This window comes from Anopheles arabiensis, chromosome 2 (assembly GCF_016920715.1).
Source record: "Anopheles arabiensis isolate DONGOLA chromosome 2, AaraD3, whole genome shotgun sequence".
NCBI lineage: Eukaryota > Metazoa > Arthropoda > Insecta > Diptera > Culicidae > Anopheles > Anopheles arabiensis.
Window position 1 is genome coordinate 48,257,863 of NC_053517.1, and position 24,892 is coordinate 48,282,754.

Here is a 24,892-nt window from a genome sequence, read left to right on the forward strand (position 1 = left end):
TTACTAACACGCAGTCCAATGATTAGATGACGATTCACCCCACAAAACGATGATGACTCCCTTCGAGAGCCCACGGTCACCCCTCGTTTCCACCGGTGGAGTTGAGGCGTGATAAAAGCAAACCACTCAAACTGCACCAGTGAAGGCGCAAAGATCACCGAATCAAAAACGCTCAGTTATATCAGTGACAATGCGGGGGACAAAGGGGTTGCGCGGACAACACCGCCCTCCGTTTGTGTTGAATAGAAAGGTCTGCTAATCGGGCTGGAAAACCTTTGATTTCTCGTGCAGGGGATTACGTGCGAGGGACCAACGTCTGTGGTGGATGGGCGCTCTTTAATCGCTAAGCCGTTGCAGTGCTGCGCTGGGTGAAGTGATGTTCAGTCTCGATTGCCCCGATTATCAGCCGCACGGGTGACGATTAGCCGATGCGATTCACTTCAAGCGTACATCAAGATAAACCATTATGTATTGAAGAAAGAAATGGCGTTTCGTGAAGCGATCAACGTTTAAATTTGCTAGATTGTAGATATTTTATTATGAAAGGAGCTTTCAAAATAACAACATTTTTGTTAATGAGAAAAACTGAGAGAAAGGCGAAGAAAATATAAACAGCAACACGCGTTCCAATTCAAAAAGTATTATATTGCACATTCGCAAAAGTCATTTATTTATATGAAGTGATTAACCAATAAATGCCACACAAAATTACTACATCACAATGGTATGGTGCATATTCCGATTAATTTTCTGCGACACAGCGCTTTTGCTGAGATTTGCCATACTGAGCGCAACGATAAAAAAACACTAACAACACTGTGCTTCATTAGTCACATGCTGCACAAAGGCATGAAGCACCCATCAAGTCACGTAACCCCGTGCAGAGACATGTCATATCTCTTTTAGCATCTTCACAAACATCTTCTTTGCCAGCGCGGACCCCAGAATGAGATCGCTCACGAGAATTGTCAGCCCGCGCGCGTTCTACCTTCCGACGCCAGGCTAGGAGAGAAAAGTGTTAATTGCTAAATTCTTGAACACCCTCCAACTGTCACTTGCCTCCGCCTGGGGATGGGCAGGGGGTTCAGTTTCACGAATTCATTCATGCACCAAATGTAAAGGATGGTACCGTGTGCACTGCATCATTAATCTGTGCAGTATTAGACAAGGCACTAGAGAGCTTCACAAAAATAATTTTCCCACCTTCTCTCTTCAATTGGGCAAGGAAAACGAGCATCTTTTTGCTATAAATCGCTTTCAGCTTGTTCAAAGAAATTATTGCGCCCTGCGATCGGCAAAACCAGCGTGCTCGAACGTGCACCCAAGCCACGATTGCAACAGTTAGAAGCAATTAATTTTATGTCCCAGTTTAGAATTTTCTTCGCCAAGGGTGTCAACTGACATGAGCGTTTTTATTGTGTTTCTTCTGTATGGGGATGGTTAAAAACAAGCATAGCCACTGTGTTTCAGCATCGATCGATCAATCGAAGAAACGCCGTCATAAGAGCGAAGGGTGTCGGCAAACGACGGCTCTCAGTGCCACAACGATTTGAACGAAAATTCGAAAGGGGAACGATCACGATCAGTGCGTGCTGCTGTCGAATGAGTGTCATGCAAGGTGAAACTTAGACTAAAATTTACCAAATGGAAGGTGGACACCGATTATGTCCCCAAAGTTCAGCAACGGTGGTCCCACAAGCACCCCAAAGGAAAACGCATCGCTGATCACCCATTCAGGCGCATCGAAGCTGCGCACTCACACGCGTAGCAAGGGGTAACAACAAGCAACAAGCATAGCGTATACACATAACGTAAGTGCAAAGCAAACGCATACGCACGCTCGGGGGTTTGTTTTCCTGACCATCGATTGATTATGCGCCCGTATGTTGGACATGCTTCCTGCTTTCACCATCGGTTATTTCCTTCGTCGTGTATGATTTTCTGCCTCGTGATGATTTTTGCACTTCTTGTCCTCTTCCTTCAAATATTATTTCAACCAGGGCAGGAAAATTGTCCTACTTAGAAGTAGAATCTGGTGGAAATCTTACCAACATATTTGCGATCAACTTCATTGTCCACCGAACTGCAACGGCCCATGCGTGAGCTCAATTATGCAACGTTCCCAGTAAAGTCGCGACTGAGTGGGGGAAGCGTTTCCCTGCGCTGCGGTGATGGAAAGCTTCTCCATTTATTGCCACCCACATTGTCGGTTATTTTCGACCCAAATGCAACAAAAAAAAAAGAAGGAAAGAAACTAAGTGACCAATGAGTCTGTTCCACGTCGTAAACGGTGATGGCGTACGATCACTCGATGTGAAGGAATTTTCCCGAATCATAAGCGATTGCGCAAGACCCCGACACTAACGATGGCCGCATTACTGCCCACTTGTTTCCCTCCCGGGCGCAGTTTAGGATAATTTAAGGGGATGATCGGGGTTGAGATGACAGGGAATGAATGGAAGGAAAAAGCATTTTCCCCATATCGCCTCCATTTCGGAGTGCTTCACGAATATGACCGCGCTCAATCGACCGTGCCTGGTATCGGGGACTTGTGTCTCGTCTTCCGCTGGGAAACTTGCCAAATCTCTCTTTCTCTCACTCGGCCGCATCCGTAACTGAGCTCCAAATATATGGTTCGTGCGAAAGCACTTACCTGAAAAGAGAAATAAGGAAAAACCCACAGTTAGTAACGAAAGAAAGAGCATTTTCACTGCAACGCTCGTTTGTGTTTAGTGTTGCTAGCGGTTTGCGCAGCCAGTAGTGCGTCTCGTCCCCCACTCACGTCTAATGTCAAATCCGCTGTAAGTGTGAAATTAGTTTATGGCCGCCTTCCATCCGTTCTGTTCTGCTGGCACCAAATCTTGCCGGCAACAAAGAAACGGTACCCAAACACACACATACACACACGGCGGCGGAGGTGAATCACGAACATCACACGCTCGGACTTTGACGCAGGAGATGTTTTTCTTAAAATATCGCACAGCTGGCAGTGTCTGTAAAGTGCATTCTTCCTGCACCGACTTTCGAAATGGACATGGAAATTTACAGAAAAAAAAGAATAAGAAGGGATTTTTTGTTTTGAGAAAAAAGAAGCCAATAAACACATCCATGAGGGGCTCAGAAAAATGTACATTTTCACATCGTGCACATCGTTAGTTCAATATTTACGCTTCGGAACATCTGTGCCGCTAAAACCAGCTAAAAGATTGCTACTATCTACCAGCCACCTTCCGTTGACTGACAAACGCCAATTATTTGCTGTCAAACCCATCTGACGACTCATCTGACTGACGCTGACACCAAGCCAACCAGTATTTTCGTCCATTTGGGGGAAGATATCCTTTACATCACTCACTACGGGTCCGATCTTGCCATCTAGAACCCCGGAGTTTTCCTGTAGCGGTCTTGTTTTTCTGCAACGATTGCTGACTGATTTCTGTACCACACGCTACCGACGACCGACGACACGAGCAAAGTCACGGGCCAGGTGGGCTGTCATAACCCAATTACTCAACGTCGACAAACTTGCCGTGCTTTCGTGCGTCTCGGCAGTGCTTCAAAGTTAAGCAGGTCATGTTGTGCCAACTTGTATGACTTCGGCCACCGTGGTTCACCTGTTCGTGGTAGGCAGCTAGACTTCCTAGCTGGCAGCAAGAGAGCATTGTAGCCGTTCCACAATCAACTCCCTACAATAAACGTACGGTACAGACAAGGCGAGTGGTTGGAACAATCTATTTGGTCAAACCACTGACATCTTGTTGATGTCGTTATATCACGTGGCGGAAGGATAATAATGTAAAACATGTTTTCCGCCAAAATGATAACCAAAACACAATGGCAAACTTAAGGAACATGTTATGTAAATCTTAGAGAATGGGTTGGGAATGGTTGGGGTTGAGTTGAGTTTGTACGCTGTTTTGGGCGAAATAGAAGGACGAAAAATTATATTTGAAGTGCAGCCCTTAAGCGGCTAAATTTAATTTGCAGTTTTCGTCACGCCAAATATCTGGTCAATAATATTCCAGAAAGGATTTTATGTAATAAAATTATACGTAAGTCATTGAGCATAAAGGAGAAAAATATAATCACAATTATGTTTCTAATATGCTCTAAAAACTAAAAATATAATAAATTATTACTACATCACTTATGACACGAAACAATAAGGGAGCTTCAAAATGCATGGTTACCATTCAGTAAGTTTATTATACCCTTAGGTTCTGAAGGCATTTCGTAGATTTTGAACCTCTATTTGTACATGAAATTATAAACTGTATAATTATTATTGCATTGTGTATTTATTAAATCTTCTTTGATATTCAAAGGTATCAAGAGTATAGTTTTCTATCAAATCTTCAAGAAAATTTTAAATAATCTAGTATAGAGGAATCTTGCGTATTAACTTAGAAAGTGGAATTTTTCAGGCTGGTTAGTGAATCAATCAATCGAAATGTATTTTTCATACCGAATAGACAATTACGTTCCCCAAAATCCTCTATTTCGCCAACTTTATACAAGCAATAATACATCCTACAGGGGGTTTGAGGGGTTCTCATAAATTTGGGACACCTTATTGACTCTTTCTTACGGGAAGTGAATTTTATGTGACGGTAAGTGGACTCACTGCTCCCTTTTTGTACAGACTCATTAGGAATCCAATAGAAATCTCCATTGTTTCTGCCCAACAAGGGTACCTTAAAGCACAATTCAGATCACATATAGTTCACTCCCCAGAACAAAGATAGTGTCCAGTCCAAAGAACCAGTCAAGATAGTGTCCAAAAATTATGAACTTAAAAAACCCTCAAAAATCGTTTTGTTCTCATCGTAGTGTTAGAATGTTCCTAAAGATCAATTATGAGGAGTTGATAACAAAAACGATAATGTTATGTAATCTCAAAAATCATAATAAAACACCTGAAAGACGATCGCCAAGAACGCGACGGTACACAATACATGCAACCGTTTCCCAGCCGTCAGAACACCGGAACAGTGTTCACGATATTCGACAGGAAGTGAGCATTAACGCTTATAACAGCTTCCGGTCGACAAGTAACGCGCGCGAGAATGGATGGTCCATGCGGTACTGTTCTCCGATAGCGTCCGAGGCACGCTGTCAATGACCCCACCACCACCTGCCCGCGTGGCTAATCGATGCAAAATAACAACACGAACAAAAACAAAGCAATTGGGGGTCGCGAACACACATTTTGGGGACGCAATCACGGGCGCACACCGAAGACGGCGAAACAATACGAACAGCGAGTCATTGTGTCACTGTGCTCGATGGCACGTGACGTCCGGAGAGCTGGCCCGCGGACAGTACTTCCTCGTTTAGTGTACTCAATGCGGCCAGTTTGAGTGAGTGGATATGTGATTGTGTGAGTGTGTTTCAGTTGCATTAGTTGAACCACTCGTTGCACCCTGCAGACTGGCTTGTTTAGGGTTTTCTTTTTTTTACAACTTTTGTTTTCGCTTTTTTAACCCGGAAGGTTATGCTTGCACGCGCCACAACACCTTCTCGCGGGTGGCATAACCTCACGTTCAAAGATCGGTGCTTCGAGGGAGTGGGTGGCCACACGCAATTGATCCAAGAACTTGGGTTGAGTTTAACTTTTTTCTGTCTCTCTTTTAAGTGATTAAATTAACACCAACACTTTTTCCTCCTACCATACCATACACATGCTGCACCATTCCGAGCATTTGATGGCGATATGAAAAATGACTCCTTCACATGTTCGACCACTTCACAATCAATCGTGTTCACGCCTTCGTGTAAGTGCCTTTTATTTTTTGTTTAATGTTTCAAAACCTTCGACCCCCGATCGACGCTCGCGCTCTGCTTGTCTCCGACGAGTAAATAAGAATCAATAACAAAACCATTCGAGCGTGTCACGTTCGATTGTTCGGCAAGCCCGGTGGTTCTGAATGTTCATTCTCGTACATGTGTGATCTATTTCGTCTCTGACAGTCGTATTTACGTCGCCTTCAATCAATTGGTTTTATAAGGGATACTACGGGCTTGCTGTTTGAATTGGGAGCACATAAACAACAAAGCCACACCCACAGCGTTTGGTGCACTGTTGCAGCGCATTCAGCAGGAATACCGTCCCATCAAGCGGGAGGTAATATTTTATGCTCAAAGCGTCACTGAATATCTATTAACCCTGCATGCTACATGCGCAGAAACGGATGACGTTGCTTATGATAGTAGGTTACTTATGTTTTAGATGCGCTAGAAATGTCAAGTTTGAGCGGCACTCCCGAAGGACCCAAAGTACACAAATGCAAATTAGTTTGAAGCTTTTGCTAACGACCAGTAGAACACTTCAACACACTGCTGATTATGATGACAAGAAATGTATAAATATATAACGATTTCAACTCACGTGGAGCAAATCATCTTCATGTAATCATACTAGCACAACAAATAAAACAAAATATAAAAAGACACGTTTAACGATAACAAACCCCAACTCGAAAGCGCGTCATCAATCATAGGACCTCAATCGCTTCATTGAAGATGTTAATCGAAGTGACAGCAAGCACGTGAAAAAATCACGTGAAAAAATGCGCGAATTCGAGCCAAAATCATGACTGAAATTAGGCAACCGGGGGAGAAGAAGGTTCCCCTGCAAGCCATTTCGGCAACACAGCTGCTCTCAACCCGATCGAGTGTCATGTGGTTTTGGCTTTCTTGCAAAGATCGCAACATTTAATTACCCCGCGTACGATCTCCCGCCCGTCTGGCCACAACATCGATTAGTTTGCATTGGCCCACCGGCCGCACGATTCGCGTGTGGATCGGACGGGCGGGCCAGCGCACAAAAGTGAAAGAAACCGCAAAGCGCATCGGAGAGCTAGCGAACCGGCATCGACCCGATAGCGATCGTCAGATTTTAGCAAGGCGGTGTTAACACTTTCGATTTGATCACACACACACACACACATCCCTCGGCTATGATGCGATTAATTACACGCTTTTCTTTTGGCACATTTTTGGCCATCTCCTGCTCCCCCTTCCCATCCGCCACTCTCGCGCATTCCCTCCCAGTGGGGTTACAGTTAGTGGGCTGCGCCACAGCACAAGAAAGTAGTCTCTTGACTAATTATTATTTTTGTGCATTCCTTTTCTTCATCTCGAAGAGCTAAAAACATGTGTTTAAATGTATCGCGGGTGAAGGTGAGCGAAAGGTTCCGAAATAGGGTTGTAGGTTTCTCACGGGAACACTTTCTAAGAACGACGGGAAAAACTAATCATCCTGGTACGGTGTTTTCTGTGCAGAACGGTATATAGTTCTTTGCATTAATTATTGTTCCGTATTGGCTGCGGATTTTTTTTAACACGAAACGCGTCCGAACTGAGGTGTGCCTTACTGTGTTGTAGTTTGCTAAAATGCGAATCCTCTAGTTTAATCGTGTTCTTCCGTGCCCCGTATAAGCCCATAAATGAAATTAAAACCGGGATTTGGTGGAGGTAAACTAGTTAAGGAGTTAAGAAGAGGATTTGTATTGAAGAACGATTAATTCGACAACACCTTTTATTGCTGAAAATTGAGGATTCATAGTTGCATTTAAATAATATGTTATGATCTGTCAGTTTATCATCTTCATAAAACACGGAAGCCTCCGTGAGATTTATGTGAGATTCCATGATCATGACCTAATGCCTCATTTCTAGTAATGTTTATAACAGTTACCTACACCTCTTTCAAAAGGCTAATCAACTAAGAGAGCGATTAAGTTCTGATTATGCATCGATTTCTCACAGTTTCTGATATCAGTAAACATTGTAAGTCGAATTTCGGTACGGATCGTATTGATTCTTGAACCACATTTACATCCCAAATTGGGGCGTATCGTAAAAGCAAACAATAACTCGCGTGACCCACATTCATCCTCTAACTACTGAGGATAATAGACTCGTTCTTCAAGCAAACCGATATTCTGTCTCTGCTCAAAAACCGTTGCACGACCAGAAATCAATTAGTCGCCCCAATTTACTATCATTAGGCAGGTACCGTATGTGCGTCATTCGGAAAATCTTCAGCACATCTTTACGGTGCCGCACACCGCTCTCCTATATCTCACGGCAACCGTAGCTTGACGTTCGTCACGGGTAAACGTCAGATTGAGAAGAGTGCACACCGCTCTATTCCCATTGCACAACCGCAATCTAGTGAGGTCGATTGCAACTCTACCGACGTGCGGCGATTACGATCGTCTAACGGATTTGCAGGAACCTGGACTGGCTAAACGAGGTACACATGTCGAATGCATCTGAAAATCGCTGAATCAACAGTCCAAGGGATCGTTGCCACATTACGGCAACCCAGATTCGACTTCCAGTGCACACACACACTCGCCAGCTACCTGAAGATCGTCAAAGCAGATGATTTTTTTTAGTAGAACTCTAATTTGTTTCTCTTTACGTAATTTGAAGATTACTTCGTGCACGGATAAACTGCACCACACAAGAAAGCCGCGAAGAAGGGGAAAGAAAATCCCGATCTTCTAGGGTCCCTTCTTTTCTCCCTAATGTTCCCTAAGATCGATCGAGCTGAAGGTCAGCCGGAGCTTTGTAGTTCATTCATGTCGATCGGGGAGAGCGTGGTGTCATCGACCTGAACAAGCCCCCCGTCCATCAACTGCACGTTCAATAAATCTCTGATGGGTCGTAATTGACGTAAGATGAGGATGATGATGATGATGATGATAATGGTAGACTAGCTCTCGAAGAAGCCCGTAAGATAGTTTGCGCTTTTGAAGGGCCCTCGGCCCGTCCCGCATCATTGTGGGCCCCAGCAGCAGCAGGTTCCAGACTTCATGTACACTATTACGCCGATTCGAGCAAATGACCAACGCAACAACCTGCGCCTGCGGAGCAGCAAAATGAATGAAGAGAAAGCCTAGATGAAGGAGTTTTCTTTCTGCTATGGTATGGGTGAGTTTTTCTTTGCCAGCTAGCTCTTCGCTTTTGCATCGTTGCGTTTGAGCGGGCCATTCATATAACGCTACGTGCGGAACGGTTTAGGCTGTAGATGCGCGCGAGATGAGCTTGAGTGTTTGGATAATTTCTGGAACATTGCGAGGCGCATGCTCGATTGCGCGGATTGATCAGCAAAATCCTACGCCGATCTATTTGTGGGTCAGTGGCGTCGGCATATCGGGATAATTCCCACCACCGCGGGAATTCGGTCATATTCTGTAAATAGCTTTCCCAATTAAACATACCCCAGATTCTATCATGCATTCGTTATTTATTCCAATTTCTATTTCATAAATAAGGTTGTAAAGTGCATTTGTAGGTATTCAAGTGTGTCTGTAGCTGTATTTTAGTAACCTGTGAACACAACAAACAACGTATTATGTTCTCTACCGGATAGGGCAGTTTGATATGACCAAAACATCGTTTCTCTTTATTAGAACGAACGCATAAAGCGCTGTCAATTGAACTAATTGAAAAGCCAAACATTGGCCTTGAAATGACTATGGTCGTGGGACATCATCACGTGATCGCGCAACGAATAACAACCGATGGCAACGGCTCGCAACGAGAGCTGGACCCCCTTTTTCGCTTACCATAACTGCAACAATACCAAACGGATAAGGCAATTCTCGATGCATCAAATATTACCTTTTACGTTGCACATCCTAATTCTGGTAAACCGGGTCAACGCGACAAAACTGCACCGCAAACTGGTAACGCCGGTGACAGCGCCAACCACCGCATAGCACTCTAATCTAATACTGCCAAAACAGCACCGACATAGGGGGGTCTGGTGGCTGGATAGTGTTGCACATTTAAAACTTCAAAACGTCGCTAAACTTCCGATCACGATTTTACGACAGAGCGCGATCGCACACGATAGAGGAACGTGATGCACGATCGCGTACTATTGCCAAGGCGCCGTCACACGGCTATCAAATGGTCGAGACGCTGCTGTGGTTCGGGCACAATGACCCTGCAGTAGAGCGACAGGGTAACGCTGACTCAAGTTCATGACCACACACGTACACAGGCCCTCTATCTAGCAATTTAAACACATTCTAGCCTAAGGTGGGGCCTCTCGGAAGGGCTGCCTTCAATAAGCCACCGACAGGGAGTTCCAGCCACGGAGGAGGGGGATTCCAAATCACAGATGCAGTACACTGTGCCGCCTTCAACGGAAGTGGAAGTAAACAAACCATTAGAGGTTGGCGTGCGTGTACTGATTGCCTCAAATAAGCCACCGCTTGTGTTGCATACGTTATTTCCCATGCGAAGGGCACGAAACCAGCGTGGTGGTTGCTGCTAGCGTGCCGAACGAAACCTCGCCATTCCAGAAGCAAGTCACCCGCCCAGCTGGTCACCGTTGTTTCGAAAATGTCACCGAGCTTGTATCGACTTTAGCAAGCAATTGAGCAATGGCTAGCTGAGACTGACTCGCTTTCGCTCTCGCTTTGCTGCAAAACAAGATGCCGTCCACTGATTGTAGCGCGCTGGCTACATTTATCAAACCTTGTGTCACGATGCACTTCAATTAAGACCGCGTGCCGTCGTGCGCACATTTCCCTTTGAGCTGGATGATTGAGGCCGACGGTAAGCGAAGGTCGCCGTCTGATCGGTATCTTGCTCTCGGACGGTGTGTTGTTCCAGATCATATTTCTCCGCTAACCGTTAACTTGATGCGGTTTTTAAGGTTTTTTGCTTTGTCCTTAATCATCCTACTTGAAGCTAGGCCAGGCAACGTCAATCTGAAGAATGTACAACCAGTGGCGACCAGTAAGCACACACTTAAGCGAGTCTGACAGAGGCATGGCGCTTATTTAAATGAAATTAACACTATTGAGATACTATAAGTTGTATGTACGGGATAGTACAGGAGAGACGTTAAGTTTAACAAGTCTAATGTGTAGCGTAACGACCTCCTAAAACCTGGACTTGGTTAAATTTCTATCCAGACTGTCCATGGACAAGATCTGACGTATTCGGTTGACATGGTAATGTCATAACGCTAAAAGAACAGGACAAAAATGTCACAATCACAGGAATAGTTACGTCATGTTAATAAAGCATAATACAATTCTAAACACAAAATATTGTTATGAAAAGACAATCATTTGAAAAACAGTGTTTATGGTACAGTTCAATATCTTAGGTGAGATACATCCGGAAATAAAGCTCTACTCACCAGAAATATACATCAGACTTCAAATTTCAATAGCATTAATGCTAAAACTGGGACAAGCAACTGCATAACTTAATGTATTGATAATAGGCACACTGCCACGGCATAAATTGCGGACATTTGATATGAATGTGGCAACACCTAAAACTTAAAAAACTTGACAAACCACTAGCAAGATGAGCGATAACGCGTATGTATACGAATAAATTGATAAATAACCTATAAGCTATTTTTCTTAGACTTGGACATCCAAGTCCATAATAGGCTTATGGTAGGCCTAAACCGACTACTATTGTTGCACCAAACAAGAAATGAATTGAGATATATTTTCTATTCGTTAATGCTTGCCAAAATAATCCTCATAACACAACAGGTACATGTTAGCCTTTTTCAGCAAACATCAAGATTTGTCCACATCATTGTTGTGCTACTTCAAGATACGACATTTGTTATGTTTTTGTTGTTCTATACGCTTAGTTTATACGCTTTATTTTGGATAAAGTCAGGATTTGTCCATTCTCCCCCATCAACTATGATGGAGCTTTATAATCTTGTGTCTAGCGTAGATTGACGCACAAAAAAGAGTCCCATTAATTATCGCACTCATGCTAATAAAATAGGAAAAAACAGTATGTTCATTCTAATTGCTTTACGACCTCTTATCATGGGTTTAATAGCGTAAAGGTTGTTATCAGCTAGCGAACATCAACTCCCCCGTCATTCCGTTAGCGAACATAATAATCTCGCCAAACATTACGCGTTAAAGCTGCATACCCAAAGCAACGAGAGTGCGATAGTTTCCAGTGTATTCGCTTATCGTGATCGACTTTATCTTATACTCGTGGATTCGTGGGATATAATCCATCTGGTCTGAGGTCTGGCATCGTCTGCATAGTCGTCCGTATCGCGTCCGTATGGAAGCCACCCAAAACCGCATCGCCTCCCCCCCGACAAGTCATTGAACTTCTTGACGCTGGCATACAACCTTGGGCAACTGAAACGAGCCGATCACTGAATTATACACTCATTGTTTTGTTGTTTTCTTCCACGAAGCATTTCTCTTCCACTCGGTACGAAATCAATTTGTCTATTAATTTAATGTTATGCACCCAACCAGTTAGCAGGTGCGATTGAAACGGAGGAATAGAAATTCGGGTCCCATGTGCTTCGAAGCATAATTAACACCGATCCAGCCCCGAGTCAATCCCAGTTTCGGTACCCGTGCATGTACCCCTCTAAAGGGCCCCCACCCCTTCCGCACGTGGTGCGTACCGTGGTAAATAAATTGTCAAAAGTTTCACATTTTCGGCTCGTTTCCATGCCAACCATTTCGCCTCCTAATGATGCTCGAAAGCATAATGACGCATTGTTTTGCATCGATCTGCCGCGCAAACGCAAGGCGGTGGCGATCGGAATCACGCGCCGACTGACGAACCCCCGCCGCGTGTGCATTTTTATTTTGTTTTTTTTTTCTCGCTCGCGCGTTGAGAAAGCCGAATGAAAAATGATCTTCACACACCGCGGGAAAACTATTTCAGTAATGATCCGATATCGTTAAAATCGTCATCGCTCTCGGTAAGGAATTATTGCAGCGAAAGTTTTGTTATGTTTTTTTTTTGTGTTGTTGTTGTTGTGTGATGTATGCGTTTGTTTATCGGGCCGGTTTGGATCGTGCCCGGGATAACGATTTTCGGAGGATTGATGAGGCAAGGGAAAATTAACGAAAGTAAAACTGGCTGAGCGAAATGGTATGGCATTTATTAACCCCGGCTAACACACATTATTCACAAGCCTTACATTGTTGTTTTCGGGCTTTGTATTTTCCGGCAGCTACTAATTATTTTTAATGCAAAAAATGCATGCATGCGAGGAAAGCTTCCACGAGCATTTCAACCGCTTCGTTTTGCTTGCATTGAATAGCTTACCGTTTCTCTTTCTTTCCCTGCGCGTTGTGCGAATCCTTCTAAAGGGTCAACGAAACATGTATTAAGGATGCAGCAAGGAATGGATTTTCTCCCTTCGAGTCACACAGCCACACGAACACCAAAACAAGCCGGACGCCCCACAGTACGGATTGCGCGATCATTATTGTGGTTGATTTGTTGATCGTGTTACAACAATCGTTCCTCAATTCGATACGAATCAAATCTTACATAAACAATTGAGCGCTACACGTTTTTATTTTCCTCGTTTTGCCCATGTTTTCTTCTCCATTGATTAACCACTAATAAACCGATTTCGTCCGCTGGCGCGAAAGGAGGTTGTGTAGTGCGCGAGGAGGAGACGCGGCACGATCGCGGCAGCGCTGCTGAATTAAATTATTGTGCTTAATTATATTCCCTAAAGACGGGTGAAAGGAGCACAATCACCAGCCAGCCAACCTGCTTGCACTTCGTGCTGCGCCGTGATGCGCAAAAGGGTTTTGTTTCGCGATTTTGCGTAAGCGGCACATGCCAAAAATTGCACGCATATGCTCTGCTGGCGTGGGGCAGCGGGAATTTGGCATCTGCATACCCGCTTTGCGCTCTCTTCCCTCACCACCCGGCCAGATGAACAACAATGCATTGACGGGTAGAGAGGCGCCAACACAAGTGCCCCAGCGTGTGTGTGTGTTGGGAGCGAATAGCCCAAAACGATCGGTATGTTTGGGGCATTTGAGAAAAGAAAGAGTATAATTTAGCATTACTTTCACTTTATTTTCCCCTGCGTGTGTGTGTGTATGTGCAGAAAAGACAGCAATCAAATGGCAACATTCTTCGCAACATGCGAAACAATGCAGCTATTACGCACACACCCTCCTGCGTGTGTGCCGTGTGTTTGGAGGGCGCGATAATTCGAACAGACACTACACTTGTGAGCTACACCGGAACGGCAATTCAGCGTGATAAGTGATCACGCTCTGGCTCTTGTGCAAACAACCGGCAATACAGATGGCAAAATATGTCACCATTAATCATTGTTACACATGAACAGAGCAAAAAAAAAACCTCCAATCGAAATCAAACAAACAAGCCACAAGGCAGTCCTCGTGATGACAAACCGATAAGAATATCGTCATGTGGATGGGACACGTAGTTCATCGAGGCGTACATCGAAGTATGTGCTTGAAGAATTTGATTTCTTTGGTTTTTTTCTAGACACATTCACAGTCCAGTTTATTGCGGATCTTAAAGTCTCTTCAATACGAAAAAGAGAGTTAGTGGTGATTGTTGCCTGTCTAGAGGCCCTTTTTGCCTTCTTAGAATCATCATACATTTTGATACTGGGTCTATTAATTTGTCCCTTTTCCATGGAAATAATTCGATATTTTTATAGAATTTAGCTCTTTAAACCACAACGGCTGCTGGTCATTGAACTAGTTGAATTTATAATTTTACCTAAGAAAACTCCCACTGGCGTAAAATCAAATTTTGTCCAGGATTTGTGCTATGATTTTTTTGTTATATGTTAAGAATTTTTGGATAAAAAAAAAGATAAATTAAATTCTAAATTTGTTAAAATCAGTTGGAATCAAAATGTATTATTATCTAAGTTTCAGGTTGCTTTATTGCGTTATTTAGTATCAGGTTGTAGGTTGTACTTTACGATATGGAGCCAAGAAAATGCTGATGTTTTTTTATGCAAAACGCTTATGTATTTTACACATTATTTTTAATTCAAAAAAAAACAAAATCTCTTTAAATATTTGGCTACATTATTTTTTGGTTTTTTTTACATCATACTGATGTGTTTCCAGCTATTAGCGTACTGCGTTGACCTAATCCGGACCAAAACATGTTATATTGATCGCCACTTAAAGCATAATTTGGCAGCAACAACAACACAATCTTTCACATCATTTTTCGCCCCTAATTACGTATCACTGCATCAAGCTCGCAAAAAAAAACCACCAAACTAATGCTCCAAATTGTGAGAAATGTAAGCAAAAACGGGTTTTTTTTCTTAATCTTCAAAGATGAGATGATCGCGATGGGAAATGGAAGAAAAAGTGCATATACTTTTGGGAAAGCGTTCAACCGGCTTTCTATCACATTTAAATTATAAACCGGCATATATGATTTCCTAGGGACGCTTACAACTACTATACCTCAAGCGGTTCTGTGTATGTGTATGTATTTATTTTTTATGTTTTGGTTATTACAGCTCCCTGCCATCTCACCTAACAGTGTTGGACTGCTTTTTAACAAGACTTCCGGGTGAGATAAAGCATCCACTGCAGTGCCCCGGTCCAGGAGTGTTATTAGAGGGACGTGGGATGCTGTAGGGAAGGGGTAGGGGTACACACCACAAAACCCCAATCAACACTGACCTGCTAAAATAACGCGCCATGCGTGAAAGCGGCCCAATGAAGAACCGAACCCTTCGGATCAGCGTTTGGTCGCAAAGCGATTGGAAATCTAAGGCGCAACAAATTACACACTTACCCCCTCGCTCTTCGCCTCCAACACTCGGTGGGAAGGCGCATGCATCTCACAAGCGATACGTTTAATATTTCAATTAGGGAACTTAAATTTGGAAAATTCAGAGCACTACACAGCATCCCTCCCTGGGGGCTTATAATTGAATTGGAAACAACTTTCGCTAAATTAAGCTCCGTTTTTCATACCCCACTCGATCCTCCCCTGCAGTGCACTGCCACCAGTATCGGAACAATTGGTGAAGGTAAAAAAACAGTTAACAAATCAAAACCATTGACAATCGGAATGAAAGAAACTATCCCGATCTCGCACCTCGCGTCTAATTGCCCAATCGGGGCGCAATTGTTTCTTTTGAAGACTTAGGGCATTTTCTTTGCTGATTTTATTGCCCCCAAAAAAAACCCCCCATTACTCAACGTGCACGAGCCCGGTATGGGCCGAAATTAAACCGTCCACAAACGGTGCACTGAGCATGACCGTACAGACACATACGCACACACCACGGGCAGCTAACGCCGCGTGAAAAGTGGATCGATTTTCGCAACACAAACTAAAATAAAATTAAAAAAAAAAAAGAACTAGCTGGCCCCACACAGTTCCACTTTCGCCATTTGGTCGCGGCACACGCTTTGGTGTTTTGGCGGGGTTTTTTTTTGTTGCAATTTCGTCTGCGGTCGGTCAATTCGATTTGCTTATGTTTTGTGTCCAGCTTTCCAGGTTGCCACGGGTGTTCGATTCCCGGGCGTATAATCGGGAAAATCAGCATAAATTCACGCAGGGAAATTATCCCTTCCCTTTACCCTGTACCCTGTTCCATCGAGAGAGCAAAGAAATGTTTAAACTAAAATCATCCGTAAGCGATGCATGTGTTGTAAAGCAAGGAGGGGGCATATGGTGGAAAATATTCGGCAAATCGACAGCAAGTCAACCGACACTAAAGCATCGGGCCACAGTGACAGTAAAACCAGATTATCGAAAGCATTCACCAATTAATCACGGATTTGGGTAATGTTTAAGCACACGGTAGCTGTGCTTTCACTATAGACTTTATTTTATACGGTTGAGAAATGTATTTTATTACACTCCTTTTTTTGCAAAAAGTCAGATTAAGTGCTACTTGGAGTAGCTCAGGAGTTGGACAATCAATTTTGCTGTAAATTTAAACATTTAAATACTTATATTAAAGCAGAGTCATTTACAGCATGAATAACTCCCAAAAATAAATAATTCCATGTTGAAATTTCTTACTGAACTTGTCCTTGATCTCAAGGTACGGCGACCCTCTTACAGCCGAGGTAGTTTTATTTCAGGACAGTGGCATCAGTTCTGAATCCTTTCTCACAGATAAAATTGATTAATCATCCTGTGTTCCGTATATGAAACAGATTAAATCCGCGGAAGAAGTGTTTTGTTTGTTTTGTTGGTGTACAGACAAATTTGTCATAAAAAAGTACATCAAGTACATCAAAAAAGTATTTATAATCCCTTGGAAACACCTTAAAAACCATTTTGTTGCGCACACCACAATAAAATGTAATGAACAAAGCCATTGGTTTTCAAAAAATGTAAATATAATATGAATCAAAATAAAATTACAATAAATAAATACCATTAAAAGTTCCACTATAATTAATGAAAAAATGGAACAAATTTTAAATAAAATAGTGATAAATGAGAAGAAAAAAAACAAATTTATTGAGAAGCTTTAGGCAAACTCTAGACACCTAACCTAAGCAATATAGTGATTTTAATATAGCCCTTTCCCCCCAATTCCTGCCCAATAACATCTTACAAGTAATCATTTCAATGCAATTAAACTTCTTCTTCTTCTTATTTTGGCTCAACAACCGTTGTCGGTCACAAGGCCTGTCTGTACCACTTGTGGGGTTGGCTTTCAGTGACTTTTGGATTACCCTCCCTCCCCGCCATAGCAGGATAGTCAGTTCTTCGTATGCCGGCACGGTCTAGTTGGGGCTTGAACCCATGACGGGCATGTTGAACACCATCGAGTGAACTAAGAAATCAGTTCGTCAACCAATAAAATAAATCTTTTTTTTTAATACATGTATTATGTATCAATCCATAGCAATGCCACGAGAATTGATATTGTAAATTAATGCCAATAATATGTTACGAGACTCGATGTGTCTCTTCACACGACAGCAACGGATTCTTTAAGAGAGAGAGTCTTTAAGAATCCCTTACAAATCATGCAATATTTAACTGTCCACCTAACCTGAAATCAAAAACGCCGATCCAATCACAACGATAGCGCACTCTCCCTCTATCGAAGCGATAAAGCAACAAAGCTTCGATTGAAAGACAAACAAAACAAAAGGGACCAAAGGGAGAGGACGCCAAAAAGTGAAACGATTTCAATCCCTTCCATTCCATTCCAGTATCACACACCAGACCAACCGGCTTCCCCACGCTTTTATCCGGTGTGGGGGGGAAATGAAAACATTCGGCTGCCCATCATCTGAGCCCCGCCAGCTTCCTCCTCCTCAAGCAAAACAAAAAAGTTGGTCGCTTTTTCCAGCATGAAAAAGAGAAAATCGCTTTTATCACACACGATCGCGGCCGTATGGTATGGCTGTCTGTATTGAAGGACGGACACACACAAACACACCCATCTACACGATATCACGTGCAGTTAGAGAAGAAGCCCGCTTGTGATCGCGGCGTCGTCTCTTTAGTGATGATCATTTTTTGCCGCCTCTTTGAAGTCGAGTCGATAACAATGCGTTTTGTTAATTGCATTGCCAACATAAAGCCATGCATAAAGAAAGGGGAAAAGGGGAGAAGAAGCCTTGAGCTGCAATGCGCGCAAGTGCGTTTGTTTGGGATTGATTGGGTTGGCGAAAAGTGACGGAATTTCTTGACCTTTACACGCATAATCAATAACCCAGCAAGCAGAGTGTTTCGGTTTTCAAGCAATACTCCACCTAAAAAAAGAGGAAATGGTGTAAATGGACCTGATTTCACTTTGTTTGCATTTTTTGTTGTGTCTCTCTTATCCACAACAACACATGCAAGCGTCTTTCAGTGTGTGGGTGGGTTTTGTTGTGTGATGGAATGGTTTGTTTGATTCCATAATAAAATGATCATTTGTTTTATATGCGAGTTTGCTTGGGTGAGGATTAAAACAAAATCGATCCCCCCGCCTTACCTTGTACACCTCCGAGAAGAAGCCGGACCCGATGTGCTCGCGGTGAAAATCGTCCAGACAGTAGAGCGCCGAGACGGCGGTCCGGAGCGCCCGGCAGGACGGCCCGGTGACGGAACGGTCCGAGCAGCCATTGCGGCTCAATGGCGGCCCCGGCCCGGTGTGCTGTCCAACGTTCATCTTTATCAGCTCACCACCACCACCACCGGCAGGCCCGCGTGAGTGTGTTTGCGCACCGTCGAGCCGAACCGTTCGACGCACATCGCTCGCAGCGGGGCACCAGCGGGGCCGACCACCACCACCACCGCCGGGAGGCTGGGAGGGCGTTGGCAGAAGTATTTGCTAGAATGTGCTGTGCTGGCCAACACCTGTGCCACCCCTCAAGCACTACTTTTGATTTTGTTGCTAAAGATAAGACGATATCAAGCACTCGCGCACCACACACACGCGCACACACACCCGTCACTTACACTGTGGACACTTTTCGCTCCTCTGTGCTGTGGACGCTTAACCCCGAACCACTAACAAATGCGCCTGACTGGCCATTCACCTACTTGCGCATCATCATTTGTGTACTTTTGGCAACCACACACGCACACACACACTTTAGGGAGCATCTTTATTTTCGCTACAAACTGATCATCTCTTCTAATCCTTCTGCAAAAGGATCCACTACGAATTGCATCTCACGAAATTGCTCACTATTCGCACACAATGACACACTCTCACACATAGGCTGGCCGACTACTATCACTCCAGCAGCTCTGATTCGGCTTTGACACTTTGTGTACGCACGGTCGCTGGACGAATGACCGCGTGTTGTTGTTCCCCCGTTTACGAATGCTGATCGAGTGCATTCATCCTGCCGGCGCAGCAGGCTAAGAGAGTGTAGAGGGTTTAGCTTTTAGTACGCGCGCACGTTCCCACTCTCTCGCTCGCTCGCTCTCGCCCAGCACTTAGGCTGTCTCCCTCTAGCGCCCTCATTACACTGCGCTTCCATTGGGGCACTGGGGTGGGGCGGGGGTTCGTCGTTTGCACTATTTGCCGATTGCCGCTCACTGCCGCTCGCTAGAACGTCTCCCCTTGCTGGCGCACTGGGCGGCGAAAGTAAAGGGTTCGCGAGAAGGGAAGGTAGGGATTTTCACTTCACACTTGCCGCCGCCGCCGCCGCTGTCACCTGTTGGTGGAAATGGTAGTCGTGATGGAAAACATTACTTTTCTTTTCCCAATTTTTTTCGAAGGAGGGGGGCAAACATAAAGGCTTTCACACTCGTAACAATCAGATTTTTTAGTAATATTTAATATTGCGGTGCGGTTTCACTGGGGAGGAGAGTTCAACACGCGAAAAGATGAATATTTCCGCCGGCGAAAAGCGCACTAACGTTTCCGCTATTCCGTGTCACGGCTTGTGTGCCAGGTGTGTTACTAAACGCAACCGAGACGCAGAGGTTTCACACGCACACACGAACGCGGAAATCATCACAGCAAAACGTGTGTGTAAAGCGGCCCGTCATGATTTCGTGCCACTTGCGATACTTTTCACGCGTGTACCGATAAGGTGCAGATAAACGCTTTGTGCGCGTGGGTGTGATAACGCGGATGTTGGTGTGTTTGTGTGTTCCTTCGGCCCAGGTGTACTTTACCGCTGATCAAATGACGCACGTACACGCGTTAGTTAGTGTGGTGAGATGCGAAAAGGGCTTTTCAGTTGATTGCAAGGCGGACGATCTTCTTCTCTTCTAAAAGAGTAATTAATGTAAATTATTTTTCTTATCTTCTTCTTTTTGGCATTACGAGTAGTGATGGGAAAAATACAATTTTCTGGAAACGATTCCGGATAGTAGGTCCGGAATTGGTTCCGGAATCGGCTCCAGAATCCAAATCGACTCCTGAATTGATTCCACAATCGACTCCGGAATTAGAATCGGTCCGGAATCGAAATCGGCTCCCGAATCGGAATTGGCTCCTAAATTAGAATCGGCTTCCAAACGGAGTCAGTTTCGGCACCGCCATACAAATAAGCGTTTGGGTCCAATGATACTACGTATCAATAACCGCAAAAAATCAAAATTTACTTTTAAACGATCCATTCTCATGGAGATTCCCGGACTGATTTCGGTTCTGAAACTTCTTTTTTCAATTCAAAAACTTCCCATTCCGAAGCTAATTCTAATTCTGGAATCAATTCTGATTCCGTTATCGGGGTAAGTTGCGATTCCCAGGTCAATTCCGATTCCGGAGCAGACACTGATCGCGGTATCGGCTCCGGATTCAACTTCGGAATCGGCTCAGAAATCGACTCCGGAATCGGAATCGGCTCCGGAATTGATTCCGAACACGGAATCGGAATCGGGTAGGTCCTATTCCGAGCTCCCACCACTAATTACGAGACATACGCGGCCATGCCGGTCTGTACGGGGGATTCCGAGATTTGATAGTATCTTGCAGCCGGATATTCAGTTCTTGCTACGGGAGGAAGAAGGTCCGGTAGGGAATCAATTTGTCAGTGTAGGAGCCCGATATACTACCGGGCTGCTGTACAGAAATTACTACCATCCGAAAAAAAAATTGGCTAAAAAATTTGATCAGTTTAATAGGATCATAATTTATTACACTTTCGTCTTAGATTACACAAAATAATGATTGTGTCAAACTGCTTCAAAAATTGTAAATGAAAAATTATCATATTATACTTGACAAAGAAACCCAGCAACAATGTTAAATGAGAGTAACGGAAAACATTTCCAATAAACATGTATCCCGAGGTATAGTTTCTCCAATAACTAATGCTGAGGTTCGTAACAGCGAAAAGCTTTTTCCGAGGAAAACCTTATCACGATGCATGTTTGATTATTTTCTAAAAACTGATTGTAATTATTTGATGGTATGATATGACATTATCAGCTGCGAACGTGTCTTGGCCCCACAAACCCGTCAAGAGCTTCTCTGACCAGGGGTTTTCAGGCCAGATGAACATTATAAGCCTCATTTTCAAATTCCATCAAATTTAATTTTAATTTTGTTGATTGTGTGTGGAATGTCATTAAACCCTACGCCACCAGAGTACTTTAGTTTCCGCTATAAAAATGTATATGCATTTAAAAAGTTTTAAACATTGCCCAACGATGTTGAGAGCAGCCCTGTATCAATCACGGGGAAGTCCACGCAATACTCTTTGTAAAGAAACAGTGACATGACGAATGGAATTCTTTACGGGGCAGTAGTGAAATAGGCAAAACCACTCGTCAGCACTCGTCAGATAAGATAAGCAACGCTGCACTGGTATCTGGGACTGATGTGTTGTACGGTTCCGTTACAAAGAAACTAAATTCTAGAGCGAAAAGAGCGACTTCCCCTACGGACGCTCACAACACATTTAACGTTGCCCGATCGCGTCCAAAAGATCAATTCAATCGACCTTTATTCTTCTGATATGTGTTGACAGATAAGAATTTGATATTTTTTTTTTCATAGTAGTGTGTTTACCGCCAAGGTCGTCCTATCAACACGAGCTCCTGCTCTTTGCCCCAGTCTCTCTCTCTCCCCCTCTCTAAACGACATTTTAGGGTACCAAATCAACAATCAATCGACTTTGTTGATAGCATATTCCTAAAGAATCTTTCGAAATGCAGATGCCAACACTTTGGTAAACAATAGATGAAGGTCACGCGCACAAGGTTAACCGACCAACAGTATTGGTTCGTGAAATTTAAGGGACTCTTTCAACAAAAGTGTTGTTTATCCTCTCAAAAGGGAAAAATAGCTCAACAAAATGATTAAATCTCGGAAAAATGTGCTGTTTATAAGTAAAAATGTCATGTTAAAAACAAATAGACATTTCTCTCGAGAGATTCCGTTCATCCCTTTTAACATACACAGCATCTAGATTGGCTAGTAATCAAGTGGATGATGTATAATTAAATTCCGAAATTTGGCAACGGTCCACCGGAAGCCAGAACATGAATGAACGATCAATTTACGACAGAATCGCCGCAAATAAAATAAACCACAACGACGATGCGTCGGAATGATGCATTTTAGTCACTCATTAAATAATCAACAATATTCAAAACCCCTGAAGCGATTCATAAACGAATTATTTGTTTTTAATATTATTCATCATCCGTTCCAAGAGCTCGAACCGCTCAGTTCGATTCCGTCACCTAATGAAGAATCTGTTTTATATCCTCCGGCCCTTTTTGGGGGTGTTTCTGGATAGGGGAAATCTTGCTATAAACCATTCCAAATCCTTCCTCCAAAACGTACCGCAGTTGATTTTGCCTCTCGATCAAATTCAAGTGTTTTGCTTTCGGATCATTTATAAGGCAAAACTTCGACAGGAAAAACATTCCACTGTCCACTTTAAATTTAGTTCTCTCTTACCGGGCGGGGGAGGATGGGTGAACATCGTCTTGATTTTTGGCGACGCGCCCAAACAGAAAGCAAGCATCCGCGCTACCACAAAACTACCAGACACCGCCGAAGCGTCAATCTGGCCCGCACATAAAAGGGACACGAACACACGGCCACGGAGAGGCAGGGGAAGGGAAAACGGCAACCCGCCCTTCGCTGGGCTGATGAATTTGACGTAAATCTCCATACCACCGTAAGCCGGATGCGTCGAGCCCCGGGATGGGAGGACATTGGTGGATGGTGTGGCGTCAGCCGAGGGAAACCCTTCGCCCCACACATTCGGAATGTTGTGAGCATCGACTGAGAAAACAAACTGCTTCCTTTGCTCCGCTAAAATCCCCACACATAAATAATTGTGCCTGCTTGCATTCCGGATGTAACTTCCCCACATGGGAGAGGGGCAGGGGGGGAGGGAGATTCACGGGAGTTTAAAAGTTTAAAAGCGAATTCCACGCCACGAACATCTTCCCTTTTTCCAGCGAGCAAGGGGTTTGATGGATTTCCACGACAAAGAAAACAAAAAGCGGTCGGCAGATGTGTTCTAAAAATAGCACGACTCTGCTTCGCCCCCACCAAAATGCACCCATCAGCATCACCAGATCTCAACGATCCGCAGAACAGGGTGGGACCGATCAGTCGTCCTACGGAGTTTCTGGCAGCATCCGGTGAACAACAACAACAACAAAAAAGACACACAGAAACACGGTGGGAGGATGCTTCCCTTCTTGAGCGGAACTGTAAACAACAACAATCTGACATTTGCTGACATTTTCGTCTTTTTCTCGCAGCATTCTAGATCAGTCACTCTCTTTCTCTCTCTAGCAATCTGCTCCAATCTCTTGGTTGTTGCTACGTTCTCTCTTTCTCACACACACACATGTTCAACTCACAACAACAAAAACACATCCACACATACACAAGCTACAGTTTTCCCGTTGCTGTGGGTGACATTTTCCCCCCGGGCACACAGATGAAAATGGGGAGCTAACCCGAGAGCGAGCGATAAGAGATGCGCATCGTTCGCTCTCTGTTCCTCTTTCGCCGCACGTGATGCAGTAGGAGTCTGAGGCCCTGGAGTGTGAGTGTGTCCCGGACAAATTTCCACTCATACGCATTTTGTGCCACAAGCAAAGTGTCACTTTTCCAAGATCTGGGTTTCTTTTTTTGGCTCTGGGTTTCTCTCTTTCTCTCTCTCTCTCTCTGTGTTGTTGTTTGCTCTCGTTGTGTTTTCACTTCAAGTTTCAATGTGGGCCCTTTTCTCGAAAATGCTATTTTACGTGTTTTCATATTTAAACACACACTCATACATACACACACACATAAATGCACGCACACGCAATACTTCACGCAACACCACAACGCAACGGAAAAGCGTGCACCAGAAAAGGTTGCATTCCTCCGGTGCACACTTTGCCAACCTGGGGGTGGGGGACACTGCAACTGACCAAGTGTACATTCACTAACACTGCTGCAACGGAGCAGAGGAAGCCCCACACCAGCCCCACATCGATTGACCTTTTCTGTATGTTGCGCTTTTCCATCGGCACAAGAGTTTGATGCGTATTTGTGGTGCGTATCCGCTCGTTCCCTTGCAGACTCGCTTTGGCATCTCTTGCAGTTTTGCTGGCACGGCACTTATGCGATAGCTATCTTATTTTACATAGTCGCTTTTCCACACAAACGCTTTTCCACTGGCAGAGAGAGCGCATGTGTGTGTGTGTACAC

General features: G+C 44.0%; 1 protein-coding gene across 3 annotated transcripts in view; it reads right to left on the minus strand.

Annotated features, from left to right (window-relative positions):
* Window positions 1–24,892, minus strand: part of LOC120902728 — a 64,100-nt gene that overhangs the window by 38,670 nt on the left and 538 nt on the right. For all 3 annotated transcript variants that reach the window (XM_040311717.1, XM_040311727.1, XM_040311732.1), the window contains exon 2: window positions 18,758–19,931. In XM_040311717.1, coding sequence (XP_040167651.1) covers window positions 18,758–18,934 — 177 coding nt within the window. In that variant the 5' untranslated portion in view covers window positions 18,935–19,931. The remainder of the gene's footprint in view (window positions 1–18,757; window positions 19,932–24,892) is intronic.